Source organism: Pantherophis guttatus, chromosome 12, assembly GCF_059756535.1.
Source record: "Pantherophis guttatus breed Tessera chromosome 12, ASM5975653v1, whole genome shotgun sequence".
Classification (NCBI taxonomy): Eukaryota; Metazoa; Chordata; class Lepidosauria; order Squamata; family Colubridae; genus Pantherophis; species Pantherophis guttatus.
The window spans coordinates 25,263,430-25,286,432 of record NC_142074.1 but is presented as its reverse complement, the minus strand read 5'-3'; the positions used below and the strand labels follow the sequence as shown (position 1 = coordinate 25,286,432).

At 48.9% G+C, this 23,003-nt stretch overlaps 1 protein-coding gene across 4 annotated transcripts in view; it reads right to left on the bottom strand.

Moving 5' to 3' along the window:
• Positions 1–23,003, bottom strand: part of GPC3 (glypican 3) — a 121,116-nt gene that overhangs the window by 79,862 nt on the left and 18,251 nt on the right. The window contains exons 1-6 of one of the 4 annotated variants that reach the window (XM_087877614.1): positions 17,752–17,870; positions 15,921–16,035; positions 14,860–14,998; positions 13,600–13,660; positions 11,846–11,893; positions 9,259–9,369 (exon numbers count right to left, since the gene is read on the bottom strand). Coding sequence is in view for 1 of the 4 variants with exons in the window: in XM_087877612.1 (XP_087733738.1) it covers positions 4,440–4,608 (169 nt within the window). In the remaining 3 variants the exon portion in view is untranslated. Of the gene's footprint in view, positions 1–4,439; positions 4,934–9,258; positions 9,370–11,845; positions 11,894–13,599; positions 13,661–14,859; positions 14,999–15,920; positions 16,036–17,751; positions 17,871–23,003 lie in introns of those variants that run through there. The other 3 variants (XM_087877613.1, XM_087877615.1, XM_087877612.1) reach the window with 3 other exon arrangements.

Genomic DNA, 23,003 nt, shown 5'->3' with positions numbered 1-23,003 from the left:
AATACCAAAGAAAAAGAATTTAAAAGGAAGAGGGGCTCAGACAAAGCAAAACTGGGCAGCGCCAACAAAAGAGGGGAAAAGATGTCGAAAAAAGTAAATTCTGACTTTCTTCCACACGGATAAAAAGCTGAAAATCAATGACCCCTTTGAGCTTCAATAAACCATCATAAAACAGACCTTCTAGCATTACAAACAAGTCTAATCATCAAAATTCAAGGTTAAACAATTTCTTCCAATATTCTTGTGGGCTGGAAAACAATCAGAAAGAGCCCTGGTAGTGCAGCAGACTAAAGCACTGTTATTAAGACCAGCTGCCTGCAATTACTGCAAGTTCAAATCTCACCAGGCTCAAGGTTGACTCAGCCTTCCATCCTTTCTAAGGTAAGTAAAATGAGGACCCAGATTGTGGGGGCAATAAGCTGACTTTGTATAAATATACAGATCCACCTGATCCGAAGGTGACCAAATGCTTTTGTGAGGCTCCCAATGCAGGGGTGAAATCCAGCAGGTTCTGACAGGTTCTGGAGAACTGGTAGCAGAAATTTTGAGCAGTTCAGAGAACCAGCAAATACCACCTCTGGCTGGCCCCAGAGTGTGGTGGAAATGGAGATTTTGCAATATCCTTCCCCCAGGAGTGGGGTGGGAATGGGGATTTTGCAGTATCCTTCCCTCAGGAGTGGGGAGGGAATGGAGACTTTGCAGTATCCTCCCCCTGCCATGCCCACCAAGCCATGCCCACAGAACCGGTAGTAAAAAAAATTGGATTTCATCACTGTCCCAATGATAGATAGATAAAACAGAGTTGGAAGGGACCTTGTAGGTCATCTAGTCCAACCCCCCGCCCAAGCAGGAGACCCTACACCATTTTTGACAGATGGCACTCCAGTCTCTTCTAGGAAGCCTCCAGGGATGAAGCCCACACAACTTTCGAAGGCAACTTCTGTTCCATGGATTGATTGTTCTCACGGTCAGAAAATTCCTCCCTATTTCTAGGTTGAATCTCTTCTTGGTCAGTTTCTATCCATTATTCCTTGTCCGGCCTTGGAAAATAGCTTGACCCCCTCCTCTCTGTGGCAGCCCCCCAAATGTTGGAAGTCTGCTATTCTGTCTCCCCTGGTCCTTCTCTTCACTATGAGTTGAGGTCAGTGGCCAGTGAGGGAAGAGGAGGACAGAGAAAAAGATTGGAGGTGGCAGGCAGAGCCAGGGTGGCAGTGACGGAGACCGAGTGAGCAATAAACAGGAAGCTGGGCCACCCTGTCACCATGACGCCTCCCTGATTACGGAGGATTTATGAAGCCCGTTCTGGAAAGGAGACAATCATCAAAGTGTAATTACTCTACTGAGATCTCCAGAAACGAGCAGTTGGAGGAGAGAAATAACCAGCCAGCCATTCTTCTCATTAGGGATATATATATATATAATTTCTCATTGCAGGACCAAGGTGGATTTGCCAAATAGCAAGCATGGAGATGGCTGTTGCACTGCTCGGGATTAACACCCCCCGCAAAATCCCATCCCCATTATCCAAACCTTGACTACTGCAATGCATGTGTTTGTAGGGCGCCCCTAGGAGGCAATGGGAAATGTCCCAGTTCAAAAATTCACAGCCAGACGGTTAATGGAACCTCATTGGTTCGGAAATTTCTTTGTTAATGTTGACATTTGCTTTGGGGATGGAGGGAAGATTTTGGCTCTAATCTCCATCAGGGAACTGTGGCTCTGCAGAGGTTGCAGAGTCCTCGGGCGACTGCCTAACAGGGGATGTTTAGCTAAGCAACATCTGGAGAGCAACAATGCCACCATCACTCCTGGCAAGCTGATCTGGGAGTTTTTGAGCATTTAAATCAGTCTTTCTCAACCTTGGCAGCACAGCTGGCTGGGGAAATTCTGGGAGTTGAAGTTCACTCAACTCTTCAAGTTGCCAAGAGGTTGAGAGAGAGGCCGATTTGAGATGCTGGCTTTATCTTCTAGGGATTGTCCTCTTCTTGAATTCTTACCTCTCCAGATCAGCTTTCATGGAAAGACCAGAGAGTTGTGTTTCGATAGAGATACTCACCTTCCCATTAGAAATCTGCCATCAACCCCACCCCGTAAACAGAAAAATAAAATCACCTATCCTTCCGACTTTCAGGCTGAATTTCTTTCTTGGTACATATTGTCCAGATAAGATGCAAAATCACATCCTTGCTTTGCAAACACCCCTTAATAATAATAATAATAATAACAACTTTATTATCATTGTACGTGTATACACATTATACCCATACAACGAAATTCACTGAACACCCAAAGACCAGGTCCAACACACATAACAATCCCCAAACAAACCCCCACCCACCACAAATTCCCCGCCCCTAAACCACCCATACATCCACAAAACAAACCAAGTAATGCTGCCCAACAGCTCACTGATGGTGGCCCTTTAGTTCATTGTTGAGTGCAATTATAGCTCTGGGATAAAAACGATTCAGAAAACGTGTGGTCCGAGTTTTAATTGTTCTGTATCTTCTGCCAGAAGGCAACAATCCAAAAAGATTGTAAGCAGGATGGGAAGAGTCTTTGAGAATGTGATGCAACTTTCTCAAACAGCGAGACAGGTTTCAACCTCTTTCTCCAAACCGAGGCTCTCCAAATTGGTACCCCCACCCAGGATATGATAGGCTATCATTCTCCTCCTTGGCTGGCAATCTTGGAAACTGTAACCCCAACCTATCCTGACAGCTGCCGGAGGGATTCAGATGTTAGCATTTAGCTACGGTTAAGTTGTAGGGAGATGCAAAGGACCTACCTAACAGCAACAGCCCGGCATCTTAAATTTTCCCTCATCTTTTGCTGTTTTTCGTTATCTTTGAACACTTTGTAATTCTCAAAATGAGTCTGCTTAAGCCTACTTCAAAAGAGCATTCAAGTCTGGCAAACCGATCCATATGTCCCAACTGGATTATCTGCAGCATGCAGACTTTTCCATAAAAAAATATATATATAGTGTAATTTTTTTTTTTTTGCAAGAATAACTCATGACTTATCTCCTTTTTTTTCCCCTTTCAGGAAGACAATCTCACCTCCCCCCACCACCACACACACACACTGGAGGATTTATGCAAGCTTTACTCTTTGTTTAACTTTTAAATAAAAATGTACATCTAATTTAGCACTTCACCTTTAAATCCCAAGGAAAACTCCCAAGTACATAAGCAGAGCCTAAGAGAAATAAGACTTCCGCAGCCCAAAAATTATTCACATTGCTGCAGATGCCACGCAGTTCCTGTATCTGGTTCAGCCTTGGCAAAACTGAGATTTTCGGCTGGCTGGCTGGGGAATTCTGGGAATTGAAGTCTTAAAAGTTACCGAGGTTGGAGACCCCAGTTTTAGGCAGAGTCTACCAGCACAGCCTTAACCCTGGTTAGCCAGCCCTCAACGGCCACTGCAGGATTGGAGCAAAAACCTAAACTGGAGATAAAAGAACACTCCATCCCGAGTCTCTCTATGTCTATGCCAAGGTACTTCAGGAGTGCCTCCCTATTCCAGAGCAATCTACCTGCAAACCCAGATGCTGTAGGGAAGAACCAAACCAACGTCCAGCCTGCTAGATCCTGCAAAGACCCCGCACCGCCGGACCGACCCCGTGTGCCGTGCCCGCAGAGGGACTCCTGCAGCTTCTGGGCTGCGTTCAGACGACCCGGGACGCCCGACTAACCCACGTCTCCTTTTTAGCCAGAGAGGCTGCCCAGCCCTTTCCCATGGAGGAGGAGGAGGAGGAGGGGAGACGGTGCAAAATAAAGGCGCTAGTCCCAAGGAAGGAGGGCAAGAGGGACCCCTGCAGCTTCTGGGCTGCGTTCACACGACACGGGACGCCCGACAAACCCGCGTCTCCTTTTTAGCCAGAGAGGCTGCCCAGCCCTTTCCCATGGAAGAGGAGGAGGAGGATGGGGAGGGGGTCCCTCTTCCATCGCCCTCCATCCCTTCTGCCCAGCTCGAGCGCGCGAGGAAGGCACGAGAAGAAGGAACCATCAGCAAGCCCAACATCCCCCGGAGGCGCCCAGCGAGCGAGCGGAGGGAGAACCGGCCAGCCCCATTACAGGCAGCCCGGGCGCATCTCCATCCCTGAGCTCCCGCTTTTACCGCGCTGCAAAAATTAAGGCGCTAGTCCGAAGGAAGGAAGGAAGGAAGGCAGCTTCTGGGCTGCGTTCACACGACACAGGACGCCGGACTAACCCGCGTCTCCTTCTAGCCAGTGAGGCTGCCTAGCCCTTTCCCATGATGGAGGGGGAGGAGGGGAGACGGTGAAAAATAAAGGCGCTAGTCCCAAGGAAGGAAGGAAGGAAGGCAGGCAGGCAGGCAAGAGGAAGGAAAAGAGCATCCCCGTTTTCTCCGGCCAGGCGAGCGGGGCTCTCGGGCTGCAACCTCCTCCCCCCCACCCGCCCCCAACCGGAGCTCACCTGGCCCGGGGCTGTCGAGCACCCCGCGGGCGCCGGGTTGCAGCGCCTGGAAGGCTGAACGGACGCGCTGGCAGGTGGGCTCGGGCCGGGCGCCCAGCAAGGCGGCGGCCAGGAGGGCGCAGAGGCGCCAGGCGGAGGCAGCGGCTGCAGCGGCTCCGCCGTCGCTCATCGCGGGCTGGAGGCGGCGGCCGGGCGCATCCCGAGCCCAGCGGCGCAAGCGGGAAGCCGGAGCGGAGACGCCGCTGCAGCCGCTGCCGGAGCAGCCAGCAAGACTGGCCCCACCGCCACAGCAGCCGAGCCGAGCCGAGCCGGGATTGGCCCGGGCCGCCCCCCTCCCAGCCCTGACTGGCTCCCCGCAAACTTTCCTCGCTCTTCATTGGCTCCGCGGGGCGAGGAGGGGGGGTCTCTAACCGCGCCGCTCCCTCTGCGGTAGACTGCCCCTGGGAAGGGCGGCTCCACCAGCAGTGTCGGCCAAGGGAGGCCCGCCGAACTTCGGGGATCCGGTGAGGGCCTGGGCAGAGAATCGTCACTCCCCAATCAGGAAAAGAGCATCGGAGGAGGAGGAAGAGGAGAGTCCCGGCCATCTGCCCCTCCACCCTCCCCAAAGCATCCCCCCAGGCATCTCACCTGCGGTCTCCAGGTGCTCCCTAATAGATTTAGAATTTAGAGTAGAATAGCGCTGGGGGTGGGACCTTGGAGGTCTTCTAGTCCAGCCCCCTTCTCAAACAGACAAGTGACTGTCCAGTCTCTTCTTTAAAAACCTCCAGTGGTGAAGCACCCACAACTTCTGATGGCAAGCTGTTCCACTGGTTAATTTATTTATTTATTTATTGGTTCGATTTATATGCCGCCCTTCTCCGGAGACTCAGGGCGGCTTACAGTGCGTTAAGCAATAGCCTTCATACTTTCGTATATACCTGTTTAGTAGGGCTTTCGCCCCCCCCCCCAGCGGTCTTCTTTTTTATACAAAGTCAGCTTATTGCCCCCACAATCCGGGTCCTCATTTCACCTACCTCGGAAGGATGGAAGGCTGAGTCAACCTTGAGCCTGGTAAGATTTGAACTTGCAGTAATTGCAGGCAGTTGGTGCTTCTGTACTTCAATTCCCAGAATCCCCCAGTCAACTAAGGGAAGCCTTAAGTTTCTAGATCAGGGGTGTCCAACCTCGCTAACATTAAAACCTGTGGACTTCAATTCCCAGAATTCCCTCGCCAATTCTGAAGGCTTTTTCTAAATTCAGAGCAGCGTTTCCCAACCTTTGGCGACTTTAAGACCTGTGGACTTATAGATAGAGCTGGCTGGGGAATTCTGGGAGTCGAAGTCCGTGGGCCTTAAAGTCGCCAAGGTTGAGAAAAGGCTGATTTGGAGGCCTAGGGAGAAATTGAGAGACTTCAAAAGTGCTTAAGATGACGGATGGATTCTCTCTCAAGGCTCCCACCGAGCGCCTGGGGGCCTTTGCGCCTTCTCCAAGCCTGACTCCGAGTGCCTTTTTAAAATGATCCGGGCAGCCTCACTTATAAACTGATTTCACACCCGCAGATAAGCATTAACACCCCGCCGTAGCTCATGGCTCGGAGCCCTGGAGTTAAATCTCTTTGTAAAACAGCGCCGTGGATGGCAAGACGATACTTTTTCAGAAGCATCTCGCAGTCTTGTGCTTCTGGGGAATCCAGCTAAAGAGAGAACTGTCGGTTCATCCATGAGTGATAGCAGTTGCCACGCTATTCTTCATTCCGCTCAACAACCTGCCCTTTCTTTCTAGCTGCAAATCCCCAAATTTTAGCATATTCCCCGCTATTTCCCCAATGTCGCCTATCTCTCTTCAGCTTTCCCGTCTGTCTGGGAAGCGCATGGTAGTTTGCATTCAAACCAGGCATGAAATGAAGATGAAACAAGCTGGATTTTGGGGGTTTTGTTGTTGTTGTTGTTCACATTTTAAAGCCAGGAAAGTGCCCGTCTTCATGATAATAAGGGCTGCTCAATTAAAAGGAATTTGCAGGAACGCGAACTGCAGGAATGGCAGCTGACAGGTGTCCACAGGCAAAATGACAAGGTGTCCACTTTGGGTTGACTGCTGGCCTAAGCGGGATATTTGAGGTCCTGAGTCCCTTTGCAACTCCACAAAAGACGCAGTTGCATCCGTGTGCAAAAAAATCCTGCCTCCACTGGTTGACACCAACTTTCGCAAGGCTAACTGAATCGTGGTTAACTGAAGTAAAGCCGATTATTGGGGTTTACACAGGCTATTGAATTGCAATGTCAGTTGATTATACTACATGATACAGGAGGTGAATAGAAGGCTCATGCCAATACCGCCACCTAGTGGTTGTTTTGCCTCTGGCGGAAACCAGGTTTTGTAGCTTAGTGCGTTGTGCCAAGCCCATTTTGGTTAGCTGGTAAACCATAGCTAGGACGTGACACCAAATTCCCCTGGATTTCCTTTTTTTTTTTTTTTCTTCCTCCTTTCACCTACAAATTCAGTGTTAACTTCACAGGCCTCTTCATTCTTTTCAACAGGTGTGCAAAGATTGAGCGAGGAAAAGGTGAAAAGCACCTTCAGAGCAGAAGTTGGAGGCAGGCTTGAAGATGTGTGGACTTCCAACTCTCAGAATTCTGGGAATTGAAGTCCACACTGGCTGGAGGATTCTGGGAATTGAAATCCCATAGGTTGAGTGGCATTCAAGTGGCTGAGGTTGAGAAAAAGAGACATTAAAATGACTTAAAAATGCTTCTTCCAGTGGCCAGAGACGGGGAGACGAGTCAGAGGATCTCTTTGCCCTGACAATATATGTTCTATCCACATCACAACAAGATTGAAGTTGAAAAGTGTCCCGTTCGGGTTGTATTTTAATTCTGCTCGAGGGTGCGTTGAGGCTTCACTCATCTTTAAATCAGGCCTGGCCAGCTAGTAATGCAGCCACAGAAGCAGTGGTGGGTTTCAATTTTTTTTTACTACCAGTTTTGTGGGTGTGGCTTGGTGGGCGTAGCTTGGTGGGTGTGGCAAGGGAAGGATATTGTAAAATTCCCATTCCGTCCCCACTCCAGGGGAAGGTTACTGCAAAATCCCCATTTCCTCCCGATCAGCTGGGACTTGGGAGGCAGAGAATAGATGGGGGTGGGGCCAGTCAGAATTTTTACTACCGGTTCTCCGAACTACTCAAAATTTCCGCTACCGGTTCTCCAGAACTGGTCAGAACCTGCTGAAACCTTCTGCGCAGAAGATAATAAAAATGTTAAAAAAGAAAGGAAGTGTGTTATCATCCTCTACGACAGACAGGCCTTCTCCACCCCCTGGAGCAGAGAGAGCCCAGGAGAGGATTCTTTTGAAGCAACTCCCTGGGATATTTCAAGAAAAAAAGAAGGGCCAAAAGAGCTGCTCCTTTAGAAGCTACAGCACAAGTTTTGCATTCAAGAGAAAGACCCCGCCAGCCCCTTCCCCCAAAAAAGCACACGCCTGGGAAATGGAGGCGAAATGGTCAAAAGGTTAGAAGTTTATCTGAAGCTTTTTAAAGCAGGAATGACCCTTCGGAATGGACTCCTGGCAGAAACAAAGATAAGGCAGCTGAGCTAGCAGCCGGTGGGAGGGCAGGAGCCCACCCACCCAGAGTTCCTCCTGGGCAGTGTTTTTTTTCAAACATGGCAACCTTTTAAGAGGGGTGTGGACTTCTGGGATCCGAGAAACTGTTGCAGTTTTTTAACAGAAGTTTGCTCTGGAGGGAAAACTATTACTGAACGCCCATTGCCAAAGGCCAGGTGCTAAGCTGTCTAGGGTTCCTTTTGATCTTGATTTGATGTTCCTTCCTTCCTGTCTTTGTCCCTCTCTCCTTCCTTATTTCCATCTCTCTATTTTCCCTTCCACCCATTTCCCTTTCCTTCCTTCCTCCCTCCCTCCCTCCCTTCCTTTCCATCCACCTATTTATTTATCCATCAATCTATATTCCTTCCTTCCTTCCTTCCTCCCACCCTCCATCCCATCTTTTTCCTTCCTTCCTATCCACCTATTTATCTATCTAGATCAGGGGTCTGCAACCTTAAATACTCAAAAGAGCCATTTGGACCCATTTCCCACAGAAAACAAAACACCGGGAGCCACAAAACCTGGGTGGGCGTGGCCAACTTGATGTCACTCACTTCCACCAGTCACATGACTCCCCCTAGCCACGCCTACCCAGCCAGTCATTAGGGCAGAGAACCAGTTGTTAAAAAACACTGGGTACCACAAAATCCTTTTGACATATCTCTCTCTCCCCTCCCTCCTTCTCTCTGTATCTCTCTATGTCTCTCTCTCTCTCTCTCCCCCACTCTCTGTATCTCTCTGTCTCTGCCCTGGCCGCTTCTCCATCCCCCACCGTTGCCCTTACCTTCTCAAGCCAGGTGAGGAGTGACTGGGAGGGGAGGGCAAGGGGCGGGGCCACCCAATGGTGGGATCACCTGACAGGGAACCACAGCAGAGGGACCAAAGAGCCACATGCGGCTCCGGAGCCGCAGGTTGCTGACCTCTGATCTAGAGGCTACCTTCCTTCCCTCCCTCCCTCCTTCCTTTCCTTTACTACAATTTTAAGTACTTTCCAAGTGAGCCCTTTCAGAGAATACTTTGCAGACACAGATGTGTTGAAGGGGAAACTAGGATAGATCTGTTTCGAACTATTTAGCTCTCATCAGCTAGTTAGCCATACCCTTCTAAGATTCGAACCCGGGCTACTTGCCCTGATAGACCGATCTCACTAGAAAAAAAAAACACTCAAGAGATCTCTTTTCCACCAGGATGATCCTAGCTTGTACTTCTGGTAATCACAGGTAAAAAAAGTCAGCCCCCTCACCTGTGCCCAACCCGGCTGGAGGGGAGAAGGCCAACTGGGTCCCAGGAGTGGCACAGCAGAAGCACAGAGGCACCGGCCGAAGATGTGAAGCGGCATCCAAACTCTCTCCACCTGCAGGGAAGAGCATTTTGTCCTTCAGTCGAGGTTTGGGGGTCGGCCGATGCTAGAGAGAATGAAATGTTCAGTCCGCTCAGTGTCTTGAAAATCACAAACCATGGTTTGTTTCTTCTTAAGTTGCTAAACCCTTGTCTGCGTCCTTGCTGCTTTGGCACGTGACTGATCTGCAGAAGGTATCTCTGCAAAGAAGGCACGAGTTGAGCTCGCGCATCACAGCTCTTATCGTGGAAGTGAACTATGTGAAATGAATAGTTCGGTTACTTCTGTCAATTCTTGAATGGACCCTCAGTACTGGGTTCCCACACGGTTAGCCATAGTTAACAGAGCACTGCTTTGTTCAGTTTAACCCCATTTTCACAGCCTAAGCAGCACACAAACGGGTTTGCACAACACAGGAGCTAAAATAAGGCTAGCTAGTTTAGCCACACTGAATTATAATTAGCTGAAGACAAAGACCGGACTGAATCCCTCTCCTCTCTGGCCAGTCGGGCAGACTAAAAAGAAGAGGGAAAAAAACTGCATTTGCAGATGAAATATATTTGGAAATGTAAATGTTGCAACCGAAACCGAAATAATGTGACATTTCTTTCTGGATCCCCAAGTGAAACGTCAAAACATCTGTTACAGGAACAGAGATTCATTATTATGGTCAGGAGAACAGATTTTTATGTTAACTCAGCTGACTCCCAGAAAGGCCTCCAAAATGTCATTGGTTGATTAATTGGCTGGTTCACACCTGCTAGGCTGGAAGAGGCTGGCTGGGGACTCCGTGGCCGAATTCACACAACACGCCGACACCCGTTTTAGCCCAGGATAGCCTGACTGGAGGGCAGGTTAGTTATCATATAAAATATATCCCGTAAAATGATCTGGTTAATCTGTTTACTTACATCCAAACTAAAGTGGGATCTTGATTCTCAAGTGCTTCGAAACTCATCAAAATTGCTACTCAACACTTTTGATGCAAAAATTTTGTCCCAATATTGTCTGGTAGTCAACACACAAGTTAGAATTTGTGCCGATTGCCTTGTGACTCACTGCATTATTCCTCATACGAAAAATGTTTGGTACTCATTGTGCCTCATGGAACCAATTTAACAATGAGTACCAAAGTACCATTGTAATTGCATTAATAAAGTACAGAATGTAAGATGAACTAGTTACTAGTTACTCCATGTCATGTTTATGCCATGTATATTGGAGGTGGAGACCCACTGAGCTGTATGCAACGAAATTTCATTTCAATGTATGCCGATTAGTGTACACTTAGTGAGAATAAAGCTGTTCTAAGTCTATCACTTTATGGAGCTGTCCAAATTGCATTAGTTATAGTTAATGTTTGCGCTAAGCACTCAGGTGCTCCCTTAAACATCATTCATACTCAAAATACCCTATTTTTCAGTGGGTCTCACTTCCAGCTCATCCCCACACACTTAAGGGGCAACAAAAAAACGGCAGCTACTTCATTTATGAAACCCAAACCTGAATCAGATCAAAAACTCCTTTTTGCATCCCAGAATATGGGACGAAGAGTTGCAAAAACAGCATTAGCAAGGATATGGCCCTATGGCGACTCCTAGGCGTGCCAAAGTGCCACCCATTTCAATGAGCTTTTAATTCATTGATTGAACTTCACCTTCCATAATTCTATCAGCAGGGCCCGGCCTGGTCTTTCAAGATGCAAGCCAAGCTGGTTTATTGAAAGCTGAAAGGATGAGAGCTGGTTTGTACAATTCAGAAGCAAGCACAGCTCACGTCTTCTCTGCAGCTGCTTCACAGGTCTGGGGACACCGCAGCCTCCAGCTCTTGAACTCAAAGCCACCCCATCTTTCCATCCAGGCTCCAATGAAGACTTCAGAGTCCAATTAGCTGGAAGCATCTTCTGGCTTTCAGTCCTAGATTTAATTTGACGGTTCCCCTTAAAAGTTGTGTTCGTTCCTTTTCAGTTGCAAATTATCTCTAGTGTCAGAAGCTCCCTGCCCCACACCTAGTGTGAAGCAGCCTTTAGCCAACTGGCACCTCTGAATCACAAAATGGAGCCTCCTCCTCGTTTCTAATGTCCTGTGAGGGGATGAGCAATTTCCCCAACTGTTTACCAGGTTGATTATTTGCTGATGTATTTGGTTGACTGCAGGTAGTCCCCAACTTACGACAGCAATTGAACCTCTAATTATGAGATGGTCATTGAGCGAGTCAACACGTGACTGCACACAATTTTGCATTGGGGAGGGGGGCAGATTTGCAGCAGTCATTAAAGCAAATCCATCATTTGTTATGGGACAATTTTTGCTGGAAATCAGAAGCAAGCGCCAGTTTCTGGGGAAGAAGTCATACACTGCATTTATGGCTGCAGGACCCCAATGGCTGTAAAGGCAGGCCAGCTGCCAAGCACCCAAAATGTTGCCACGTGGCCACAGGTGGTAGCCAGAATTTTGAATCTGAATGGTCAGTAAGCGAGCAACAGTATTACCTGTATAAGCTTTCCGTTTTCCTTTGGGAGATTCCTCGGCCAAACTCTCTGAATGGAAGGAGAAAAACAATCCGAGCAGGGAACAAAACCACCTTTATTCATTCACACCATTCCAGCTCAAGAAGTTTGCAAGGAAACAGCTTTTCAGGTATCCAAATCTGTTTATTTTATTTTGCAAAGAGAACCCCACCCCTCAAGGGCCCAGATTTTTCCTTATGCCAGCCTCTTCTGCTTCCCTCACCCAATCCTGCCCCCCCTCCAACCCCCCAGGACTCGCCAGAGCCAGGAAGGTCCTGCGGTTTACAGATGGATACCGTGCAATTTCCTTCCTGCTAATCTAATCAAAATTGCATCGTGATCCACCCGACAACAGCAACACACAGCTTCCTGCCAGGGCAACCAGCTCGCTCGCCCTCCCTCGGCTGGTGCCAGCTGCCTCCTCCTGCAGGGTCGATCCTCCCCTCGCCCTCCACAGGCCGGGACAAGTGCAATACTATTCAGAGATGTCCGAGTAATACAACTGATCCCAACCCAGGGAGGAAGAGCCTTTCCTTCGGCCTCCGCAAGGACGCATTCTCTCTCTCTCTCTCTCCAGGACCTCCTTCTCACAACCTGCCCCACCGTCAGTTTTGCATGGATTTGCACAGCAACAGAGGTCAAGCTGAGATGCAAACCAGCAAAACCCACCGTAGGCCAGCACGGGAGTCTCTTCTCGGCCACCGCCCCTCCGGAAGCAGAGGATGCCACGGAGCTCAGGATCCGGCAGGACTGGAAGTGCCCACATTACAGTAGAATTTGGCTCCACAACTACCTGCACTATGAGCACTTTGGCCCTGCCAGGATGGACTGGGTGTGCAATTACTGTAAGATCGAATCTCGCCAGGCTCAAGGTTGACTCAGCCTTCCATCCTTTCTAAGGTAGGTAAATTGAGGACCCAGTTTGTGGGGGCAATAAGCTGACTTGGTATAAATATACAAAAGTATGAAGGCTATTGCTTAACGCATTGTAAGCCGCCCTGAGTCCCCAGAGAACGGCGGCATATAAATCAAATTTAAAAAAAAACCACCCTTGCGGACAAGACGGTTGGGCCAGGAGAGCATCTCCGAACCCCTTTGAGTAGAGGTTCTCCAAGAACAGTTCGCTAGCTTTGAATACTAACAATCCAGAAGCCGGGATGAGCTAAGGATGAGTGGGCACCAATTTGTTTTGAGGAAGCAGGACTTGGCCAGAAGTTTGAGTCTAGCAAGGTGGGTCCAAGATGCCAGCCTCACCAGGTAGACCAGAGCAGCAAGTCAACTTCCTAGGAAGGCCGAAACTACTTTGATTGACAGGGGCTCTAATGAACAGAATTTTGCAAGTTTGATTCTACAGTACCCCCTTCCTCCTTCTTATACTTCAGTAAATGAGGAGGTGTCTAACTGAGCCACATCTGGAAGCTTGGATGTAAAAAATGTGCTTTTGTCTGGGAAACAGCATCGAGACCATGTTCCCAACTCTCCAAATGAGGAGGTTCCAAGCAATTTCTGATCAAAATCCAGTCCAATCCTCGAAAGAGAGCATGGGAATTTCAGTCCAAAACCTCCAGAGAGAACAGGTTGACCAAACCCAGTTTTAAATGCCCGCTGAACTAGCAGCCTCCCTTCTCTCTCTCTCCGTCTCGGCCAATTCCCTCAAATTTTACAGACATTTTTTTCCCAGAATGTTTAAAGGACTTCATCAACATTTTCCCATGGATGGGCTTTGCAGCTATTACCTGCAGAGAGTGAATTCTGCCAAACGGTTCATTCTGACTCCTTTTTGCCGTATTTCCACCACTGAATGAAAATAATTATTTAAGTTAAAGCAAATCCAAGGAATCGTGTGCTGAACTACTCCCGTGATATAAAGTAGTGGGTTTTTTTTCAAACATGTCACCTGCATGGACTTCAACTCCTAAAACTCTCCAGGTAGCATGTTTTAAGACATATGGACTTCAACTCCCCAGCCAACGTGTTTACGCAGGGCATATGAATATGGCTAATCAATTATAGCTTGATTGGCAGCAGATCAACGTCTATCAATAAAACGGAGAGCTGGTGTGAAACCACCCTTCTTCCATGTTGAACCCTTTGGTTAATCTAGAACATCCCCATGTTCTCAACAGCACAGGTACAAACAGCTGCCATGAAGGAAGAGCATCATGCAATATCCCCTACCTCCAAAGCACTCAATGCAACAAGTTGGTTGCTCTGGTGCAAACCCATCTGAATGGAGGCGTCTTTTTTTAAAAGCAGGGGTGCCCAATCTGGCCCGCGTAAAGACTTGTTGATTTCAACCCCCAGAATTCCCCAACCAGCCACATTGCCTGGGGAATTCTGGGAATTGAAGTCCATAAGGGGCTCAGGTTGAACACCCCTGCTTAAACTGAAGGAGCTTTGTAGGAGTTGGGAGGATCTAACCCAAGACTTTGGGAGAAAAGGTTGCAGAGTTGGACGTGGTCCGATTTAACTGGACCAGGAATCCAATCTGAAGTAAGGGACACTGTAACTTCCTTCCAGCCACCCCTACTGCCCATTTCCTGAAAGGCACAATGCTTTTTCAAAAGAACATGGAGCCGGGAGGTCCTCTTGGAAGGAGATCATCATGGGATCCTTCACTTCTTCTGTACAACATGGACCAACCTAACTGATCAGGGTTAAGACCAGAGGTGGAACCCATCTTCATGTCTACCTTCACCCATGGAAGCTTAGGGGTCAGATGTTCTCTTTACCTGCTGAGGGCAATGCCCTATAAAGCCTGACCAGGTGCCAGTTCCGTGTGCCAGAAGGAGCACTCAGGGCAGTAGATTGTAAGCTAGTCCACTAACTGCACTAGATGCACCTTAGCACAAGAAACTTTTGGGCCTCCAGGTTGGGATGGAGAACATGACTGAGCCCAACCATGGCCTGCTGGAGCTCTACCAGGAAAACCCATCCTGCGCACCGCACCATTGTGTCACTGAAGTGCTAACACTGCAGTAGAGATCATTGACTACCTGCACTATAAGCACTTTTGTGCCACCAATGGCTTGCCTCACAGTCCAGAAGCTCTTGGCCATCTTCCTTTGGCCAACGAAGGGCCACTGCTCGGGAGGGTTTCCTCTGAGGAGAGCTGCTGTGTCCTGTCAAAAGTAGCTGTTGGACAAAAAAAGGGACAGGAACAAAGAGAAATGCAATACATTAATGAACACAATGATGACAAAACATGGCAGAACTCATCCTGATCATCTCAATTATTGTTATGACTGATAGCTCATTGAACTCAACCGGTTTTTATTGAGGTTCCTCACTCATTCCTAACTCAGCTTCCAGAGGGCTCAATCCAGTTGCAATGTCAATGGTGTTACAGACCACAAAGAGGTTGAAAATGTTTCTCCACAAGAGAAACCACGGGATCCTGGAGTTTCTAGTTGCTAATTGCTGTAATTCACAAAGTCCACTATAAACTGATATGCACCAATTCCCATTATAGGCAGCATTTCAAAACTGACCCCTTCAAGAAGATCAAGGGAATCAAGAACCTTTAAGAAGGTAGACTTCAACTAGGATGGTCATCAATTAACCATTAAGTTGCACAAGTAGGTTGGTCTATTTTATTTGGGGGGAAATGTGAGAGGATCCAGATATCAACAAGGAGTATATGATGCATGATATGACTGATATAAGACTGATATTAGCAATATGTTGATAAGACTCCCATTCTTGGAAAAGCATGACAAATTTAACATTAATCATGGAAGCGGGCCACCACCAGCTCATCCTCTGATACTCCTGTGCCCTATGAATTCAAAATGGAGGCAGCAAAATTGCCTTTTTAAAAGATTATGCTGGAGCTGGGTTTGAGGTTCTACCGGGGGAAAGGACCAATTGTGCCGAGAGGGAGAGAAGTTCAAAGAGGTCCTCTTGGAAGGAGAACCTCATGAGATCCTTCACTTCTTCTGTATAAACATGGGCCAACCTAACTGATCAGGATAAGACCAGGAGGTGGGTCCCATCTTTGCGGTCTACCTTCACCCATTGAAACTTAGGGGTGCGTCTCCTACCTCAGCCAACCTACCTCATCAGGTTCTTGTGGTGGAGGAGAAGTGGAGGAGGCCAAGCTACGTACTTCTCTTGGGTCTTCTGGAGAAAAGGCTGGATATTCATCTAACTACTCAAGAACATGGACATCTCTGTGGGTGGAAACGAAGATGCTATGAAAGATTTAAGTTAGATCTGGGATCCAAAATACCTCCTCTAAACCCTAAGCACCGAGTCCCCCCCCCAACTCTTGTTTTTCAACAGGCTTAGAGCACCTTCAACCTGCTCTTCCCCAAAGCACGTGTGGAAATGTTCCTTTTTCAGAAGGGGTCCAAATTCACCAGACCAGCTTCCTGGCCCTCCCCAGAAGGAATCTCCACACACCCCCATCAACCCCTTCGGGCAAAAAGGATCCTAACTGCAAAGGCTGAAAGTGAAAAAGGCGACTTTGCGCGCTCTCCCGTCTGGGGGGGGGGGGGGGGGAACCAGCAACTTTTGCCAAGGTCTGAAACAGCCCGAAAAAGTTCAAAGCGGGGCTGCAAAAGGAAGAGGCAGCCGGGCAGGACGGAGAAGGGACGCGGCCCCATGCAAAAGCCGCCCCGCACGCCCCAAGCTTTGCAAGAGGGCGACCGCGGGCGCCGCGAGGAAGCTGCAACTTTCGCCCCCGCCGAGGGGGAGCGCTCCCAACCCCCCCCCTCCCCGCTTCTTGCACGGCACACCACGTGCAGGGGAGGACCCGGCGGCGCGCGTGGAGGCGCGCTCCCGCCCGCGATTAAAGAGAAAGGGGAGGGCGGGAGCATTCTGGGAAAGCGAGTCCTCCATTCAAAGAGCCGAAAACGCGCCAAGCCCGGGCAGCCTCCCCTCCCCGCCCCAATGGGCTGCCTGGCCCAACCGGGCGCCCGCCGCTCCCCCCCCGGCAGCCCCCCTCCTACTTCGGACTTTCTGACCACTCACTCGGGAAGACCCCCCCCGCCCACTCACCCTTGCTCCCCCCGAGGGGGAGTGCGCACGGCGTTGCGGAGGCGGCTTGGTCCGCGGAGCCCCCCCCGCCCACCTCCGAGGGGCCCTTTGTCCCGCCGCCACGAGGGACCCCAGCCCGGCGGCGCCCCGCAAAAGTTTGCCAAGGCGCTTTGGAGGGAGCTCCCGGGCGCAGCGGCGGCGTCGAGGCGTCCCGGGGCTTCGGGGCGCAGGGCTCGGCTGGGTCAGCGGCGGCCGAGGGGTCCCGGGGCGGCGGTGCCTCTTCCTCCTGCGCGTGGTGCCCGCGTGGGAACTACCAGCCCCGGCGTGCCTCGCGGGCGCGCTCATGCGCACTGCCCCTCCCGCGGCCCCCCCTCCCCCTTAGCCGGGCAAGCGAAGACGGGCCGAGGCACGCCGCCCCCGCCCCGCCCCGCCATGTGCAGGGCGCAACAATGGAGACGTGGCCCGGGCCCCGCGCCGCCCCCGCCTCGTGCACGCGCCCCCTTCCCCTCCCTCCCCGCCAGCAAAGCCCCCCGCCCCTCCGCGCAAAAGAGGCGCAAGCGGCGCCCCCCCCCCCGCGCCCGGCGTGCACTAAGCGCACTGCAAAAACTTTTGTTAAGGACGGGCGGCGGGTGCCCGGGAGCCCCCAGCCCAAAAGGGGTCTCGGGGGGCTCCGCCGTCCGACCGACCGCGCCTGAATCGCCCCGCGCGGCCGCGGACCCTCGGGGGGGGGGGCAGCCACGCGGGGAGGCTGCAACGGGGCGAGGCGCAGGCGGGGCCGCCCCGCGTGGCCGCACTCCTACAGGTGCTTTGTGCTCCCCGGCGGGCCCTCCCGGGTGCAGCGCCGCCCCGTCGGCCGAGGGCCGGAGGGAGCAGCGGCGGGGCAGAAGCGCGCGAAGGCAGGACGTTACCTTGGAGCTCCGGAGCGAAAGGCTGGAATTGGGGGGAGAAAAGGCAGATTTACGAAAGTGGCGCGAAGAGCCGGTCATGTGACCGCGCGGGGCGTCCCCCTTTCGCCAACCAGCCCCCAGAAAAGGAGGGGGAGGGCGCACATCCGCTCCCCGCTCATTAGCATAATTAATTGTGTCCTGCCGCCGCGGCCCCGCCCGGCTCAGCCAATGGCAGGACGGGATCAGCCCCCTCCGGCTGCGCCTTCTGGGTCGGGCGGGCAGCGCTTTAAATGCCTGGAGGGGACCGGGCTGGCCTCGGGATGAAGGGGAGGACTCGAGCCCCCCTGGGTGGGGGAAGCCGAAGTCACTCCGAATTTCCCGCAGGTCGGGCCCCGATCCTAAGCAAGCAAGCTCAGGAAGGGCGCCCACGGCTCCCCGGGATCCCGCCCCTGACTTGCGCTGCTGGCCATCTCTTCCTCTCCGTCTGAGCGAAAAGCGCTTCCTATCCAAAGCTCCTGGGAGGAAAGCGAAGCGATCCTGCCTCTCCCCCATGGAGCAATTGTGCGGGGTCCCGTAAGGGGATGAGCTCTCCCGGAATCCTTCGCAAAGCGCGCAAACTCGCTTTGCGTAAAAACCCACCGTTTGCAAGAAGAAACGGCCCGCTCCACTTCCCCTCCTTTATTTTGCAACCCTCCCGGTCGAAGCATTGATTCGAACCCCCCCCCTTGGAAAGCCCATGTTATTCTCTCCGACACCCCCCCCCATGGCCTCTCCCCAAAAGGCAGAACAAAAGAGACCCTCGGCCTCTCCTCCGCCCCCCGCCCCCCCAGCAGAGCCGCGGTCCTGCAAAAGGCATGTGACCTCTTCCTGCAAACCCCCCCCCCTTTAAAATCAGCCTTGTGGTCAGGCTGGGGCTAAAAGCTAAGCGCTGCTAACCCCGTCACCTCCCCTCCCCCTGCCCAGACCACCCCTCCGAGCTTCCCACCGAGGGAAAAGCTGCTTTTCTGCCTTGGGAAGAGAGCTTTGCAACAGGGAAATCCTGCAAGGAAAGCGCTGCCTTTTGCCGGGGGAATTGGCACCAGCGATCTTTAAAATTAAAAGGACAAAAATAAAAAAATAAATAAACCTGTGAGTTCCGCTGCTAAGGAAATGTTCCTGTGAGCGGCGCATAGAAGACCTACAACGTGGGCACAGAGAGGTTTCTGCTTTCTTTTAGTAGTCATTGTCTGAGAGACGCGGGACGAAAGCAGCATAGCCCATAGATAGCAGCTTAAAGAATGGTTTATATGTATATGTATACATGGTGCCGGTAAGTATTAGAAAGTAAAAGTGAAAAGTATCTCACAATCTCTTTGTCAACAAGAATTGTGAGGTAGGTAACCCCGACTCGGGAGTTCTGAAAACTGCATATTTTCTGTTTGGAAAGTTGCAGCTGGACTCCTTTCAAATAATCCTAATAATCTGAAATCAGTCTATTTTTAAAGTCTACGTTGCTCAATACGATATTCCTGAGGGAGCAGCAGCTTCCATCTGATTTTGAAATAAAGTGACAAGGAAAACTTGCTTAAAACGAGGAAATGAAATTAAAAAGAAGGGAGATCTTCCTAAAATAATACATTTCTTCATTCTAGCTATTGATATTTTTTTTTAAGTGAAGAGGGAAAAATTCCCAAGGAAATCAGTAAATAATTATGTCATTTATGTAAATACTTTTTGTTTAGCTGTTACTCTCCACTGTTTAATTTCTCTTTTTACCCTCTAAAGTCAGTTTAGGTGAGAACAAAGAGTTTTGGGCAACTGCATCCTGATTGGGTTTTCACTGGGAATATTTGACAAAAGAAGGGGCCAATTTAAGCCCCAAATTCAAGATTCCTTCAACAAAGGCTCTGGGTTAAAGAGAGAAAGAACAAGGTAGAAATGTCATTTTGCTCCTTCATCCATACATCTGCAGGAACAAAAATGCTCTTTTGTGTTTCTCTTTTCCAAGTTAGATTCCTCCAGTCCTTAAAGAACTCTTGGAGATACATTTACCCAAATCTGAGTTCACTCATCAATTAGAAGAGAAAAAATTAATACAATCCCAGATGCCAGAATTTTGAGAACTTTTAAATCCCAAAATTGAAGTGCCCTAATCCTTCTCCATTTACAAGGATCAGATAAAGATCATTGGGAATATATATTTCCTATAGTTAGTGTGTAAAGTGTCTTAAGAACTACTTGGCCAGAAAAGAAAACCTTTGAAAATAAAGGATTGATAATCTCAGTATCTTAATTGATGGAACAATGTAGTCATTTAGAATATACAGCTACAGATCCCTCTCTCTCTATTCTTTACTAATCCTTATAAAGAATGTAAAACCTAGCCTCCCATCTCTCGTCAAATAACTTAGAAAGTTCACCAGGAAAATTAAATGCTTTATATTAAAATCCTCTGTTCTACACCAGAAAAGCACAAAGATTTTATTTCTGTAAAAGTTATAAAGGCAGACCCTTTCTCTGGAAAAAATGGAGAACAATGATAATTTTTGCAACTTTATTTGAATCTCACTTCTTCCTTGAAAGACCAAGTTGGGGGGGGGGGGAAGTGACTTTGAAGGGTGGTGAAACTGAAGAGTGGATAGTCTTACCTAAAACAAAGATCACCCTAATACATTTCTGCTCAGCTTTTATTTTTAATTTCTGAGCAGTCTAAAATGGGACCATTCTAAAAAAATCAACTCCCACACAGATTTTTAGTGTCCTTTTCCTGCTCTTGTTATTTTTCTGATTCACCCTCAAATGAGTATGCAGACATTGCCATGAGCAGACAAAAATTAAGTTATTAAATATTTTGATACCATCAAAGGCTACTTTAACTTGTTTAGAATATCAGTGCAATTTTGGGAGAGTTCTCTTGCAATTCATGTGGATGTGATATTTAGAGATGTGATGTAACTAATACGTTTATGTTGCATGTTAATTTATGAAACTTGCTGTCTGCAATTTTGTTGGAAAATAAGCCCATTTCTAATCGATTTAACAACCTTTTCACTTTCAAAAAAAATCAATATTCTGTATTTTGTGTAAAGTGGGTACGTTCAAAAGTTGGAGTCACTTTTTCTGTGGCTGTGTGTGTTTATTATAACTCAGATGTTTGCCGTGGTTGAATTGTTATTATTGTATATTTTGTTCTCCCTATCTTTGCAACAGAGTTCCATGTTGTAGCCAAGATGTCACTTTTACACTTTTACACCATTAAGCATACTTCTGTTTTCACAATTTTTTTCCCAATATGGGGAAATTGTGCTTTGATTCGCCCTGCAAACATGCCACGTGCTGCTCTTCCTTGGACTTAAGTTAACTGGTTCTCCACAAATTAATAGGCAATATTTTCTTCAGAAATCCTTATAAATAGTAAAACATAAGTGTTTGCCCTGGATGGGATTTAAGAAGGCTACCAGGAACCAGTGCACCAGATAAAGACTGTTCTTGTGTTCCATGATTCAAACTTGGCCACTTGGGACAACGTGCTAAGCTAGCAAACTATGTTTACAAACAGTAGTGGGTAGATGAGCTCATTAAACTATGTTAAAAGTAGACCAAGTATTTTGAATTCAATGGGATCCCTTCAATTTGAAGGCATCTACCAACTTTACAAGCCCTGCTGAAGACCATTCTAAGCAAGTTCTCCTGAGCTTGGGTGGATGAGGGTTGCGAAGAAGTTGAGGGTTGTCTCCAGGAGCAGAAGATTATTTCAGCAAGGAATTTTTGGCCTTTCCTGCTTGTAGATCTGAGAAAGTACCCCTCCCCAAACAATGCGGGACTTCCCCCCCTCCCCATGTCTTGTAACTGAGTGTGGTGGAGGGTCACAACTCAGTTAGTCAGCCTTCCCTTCCTTCTTTTGTTTACCCTGGATTTAGAGAGAGACATTTTGCATCTTTAAGAACCTTGGAGAATCTTCCATTTATCTGGCCTGCTTTTTTCATGGAAATGGTCCAGCAAACAGGGATTTGATTGTGGAATCTAGCTGCTTTGCCCCTCGGAGAAGCTCATTTGGCCGGACAATGGTACCTCTTGGTGTCTCCACTCTTTTGAATTCCCAGTGGTCAGAGGCTTCAAAGGTCAAGCAAAGTGCATCCTTCTGTTGTAAGCAATGAAGAATGTGGGGCTGGGGGTTGGGGGAAGTGTGTGGGGAAGGGGGGTTGGGGGAAGGGAAGGGAAGGGGACGGCGGCAGAACACAAAAGCGGTGCATTTGGTAATTTGCAAGGATGGTTCAAACACACACCAGTTCTAACAGCCTATAAACCGCACAGAGGCTCAGGCAGGGTAGAAAGCACCCCCCCCCAAAAAAAAATCCCAGCCATTTGTAATGTATCATGTTCTTATGCTGCTATCCAAGTAAGCAGCAAGTTGTAGAACAAAGAAGGGGAACATTTATGGCCTCCAAGACTTTAGATGAACAGATGCAGGAACTGGGTATGTCCAGTTTAAGGAAGGGAAGGACTAAGGGGTGACATGATAGCAGTCTTCCAATATTTGAGGGGCAGTCATAGAAGGTGGGGGGGTGTCAATCTATTCTCCAAAGCACCTGAAGATAGGTCAAGAAGCAATGGAAGAGAGATCCAAACTGGAATTAAGGAGAAATCTGCTGACAGAACAATGGATCAGTGGAACAACTTGCCTGCAGAAGTTGTAAACGCTCCAACACTGGAAGTTTTTAAGAAGATGTTGGATAACCATTTGTCTGAAGTGGTGGAGGGTTTCTTGCCTAAGCAGGGGGTTGGACTAGAAGACCTCCAAGGTCCCTTCCAACTTTGTTATTATTGTGACTATTGTTAGATATTACTTTTTGTTTTCACTCTGGGCGAAAGCAAGGTCAGTTCTGTTTTAGAATTAAAATTGAAGTATTTATTTTACCTTTGGTGTGCTTTTGAACTATGTCACCACAAGGGAAGGGAGCAACTGGCAATCACATAACCCCAGGGTGCCCCCATTGTCAATACAGGTTGGTTGCCAAGCACCTTCATTTTGATCACATGATCCTGAGGAGGCTGTAATGGCCGTAAGTGTGAAGACTGGTCATAAGTCACTTTTTTTTCAGAGCTGTTTGAACAGTTGCTAAATGAACAGTTGTAAGTTGAAGACTCCCCATATTGCACCTCTATAACTGCCTGGTTTGGCTCTGCAACCCAACAAGACAGAGACAGACTTCAGAGGATCATTAGAAGGGCAGGAAAAACAATGGCTACCAACCTGCCTCCCATTGAGGACCTGTCTACTGCACGAGTCAAAA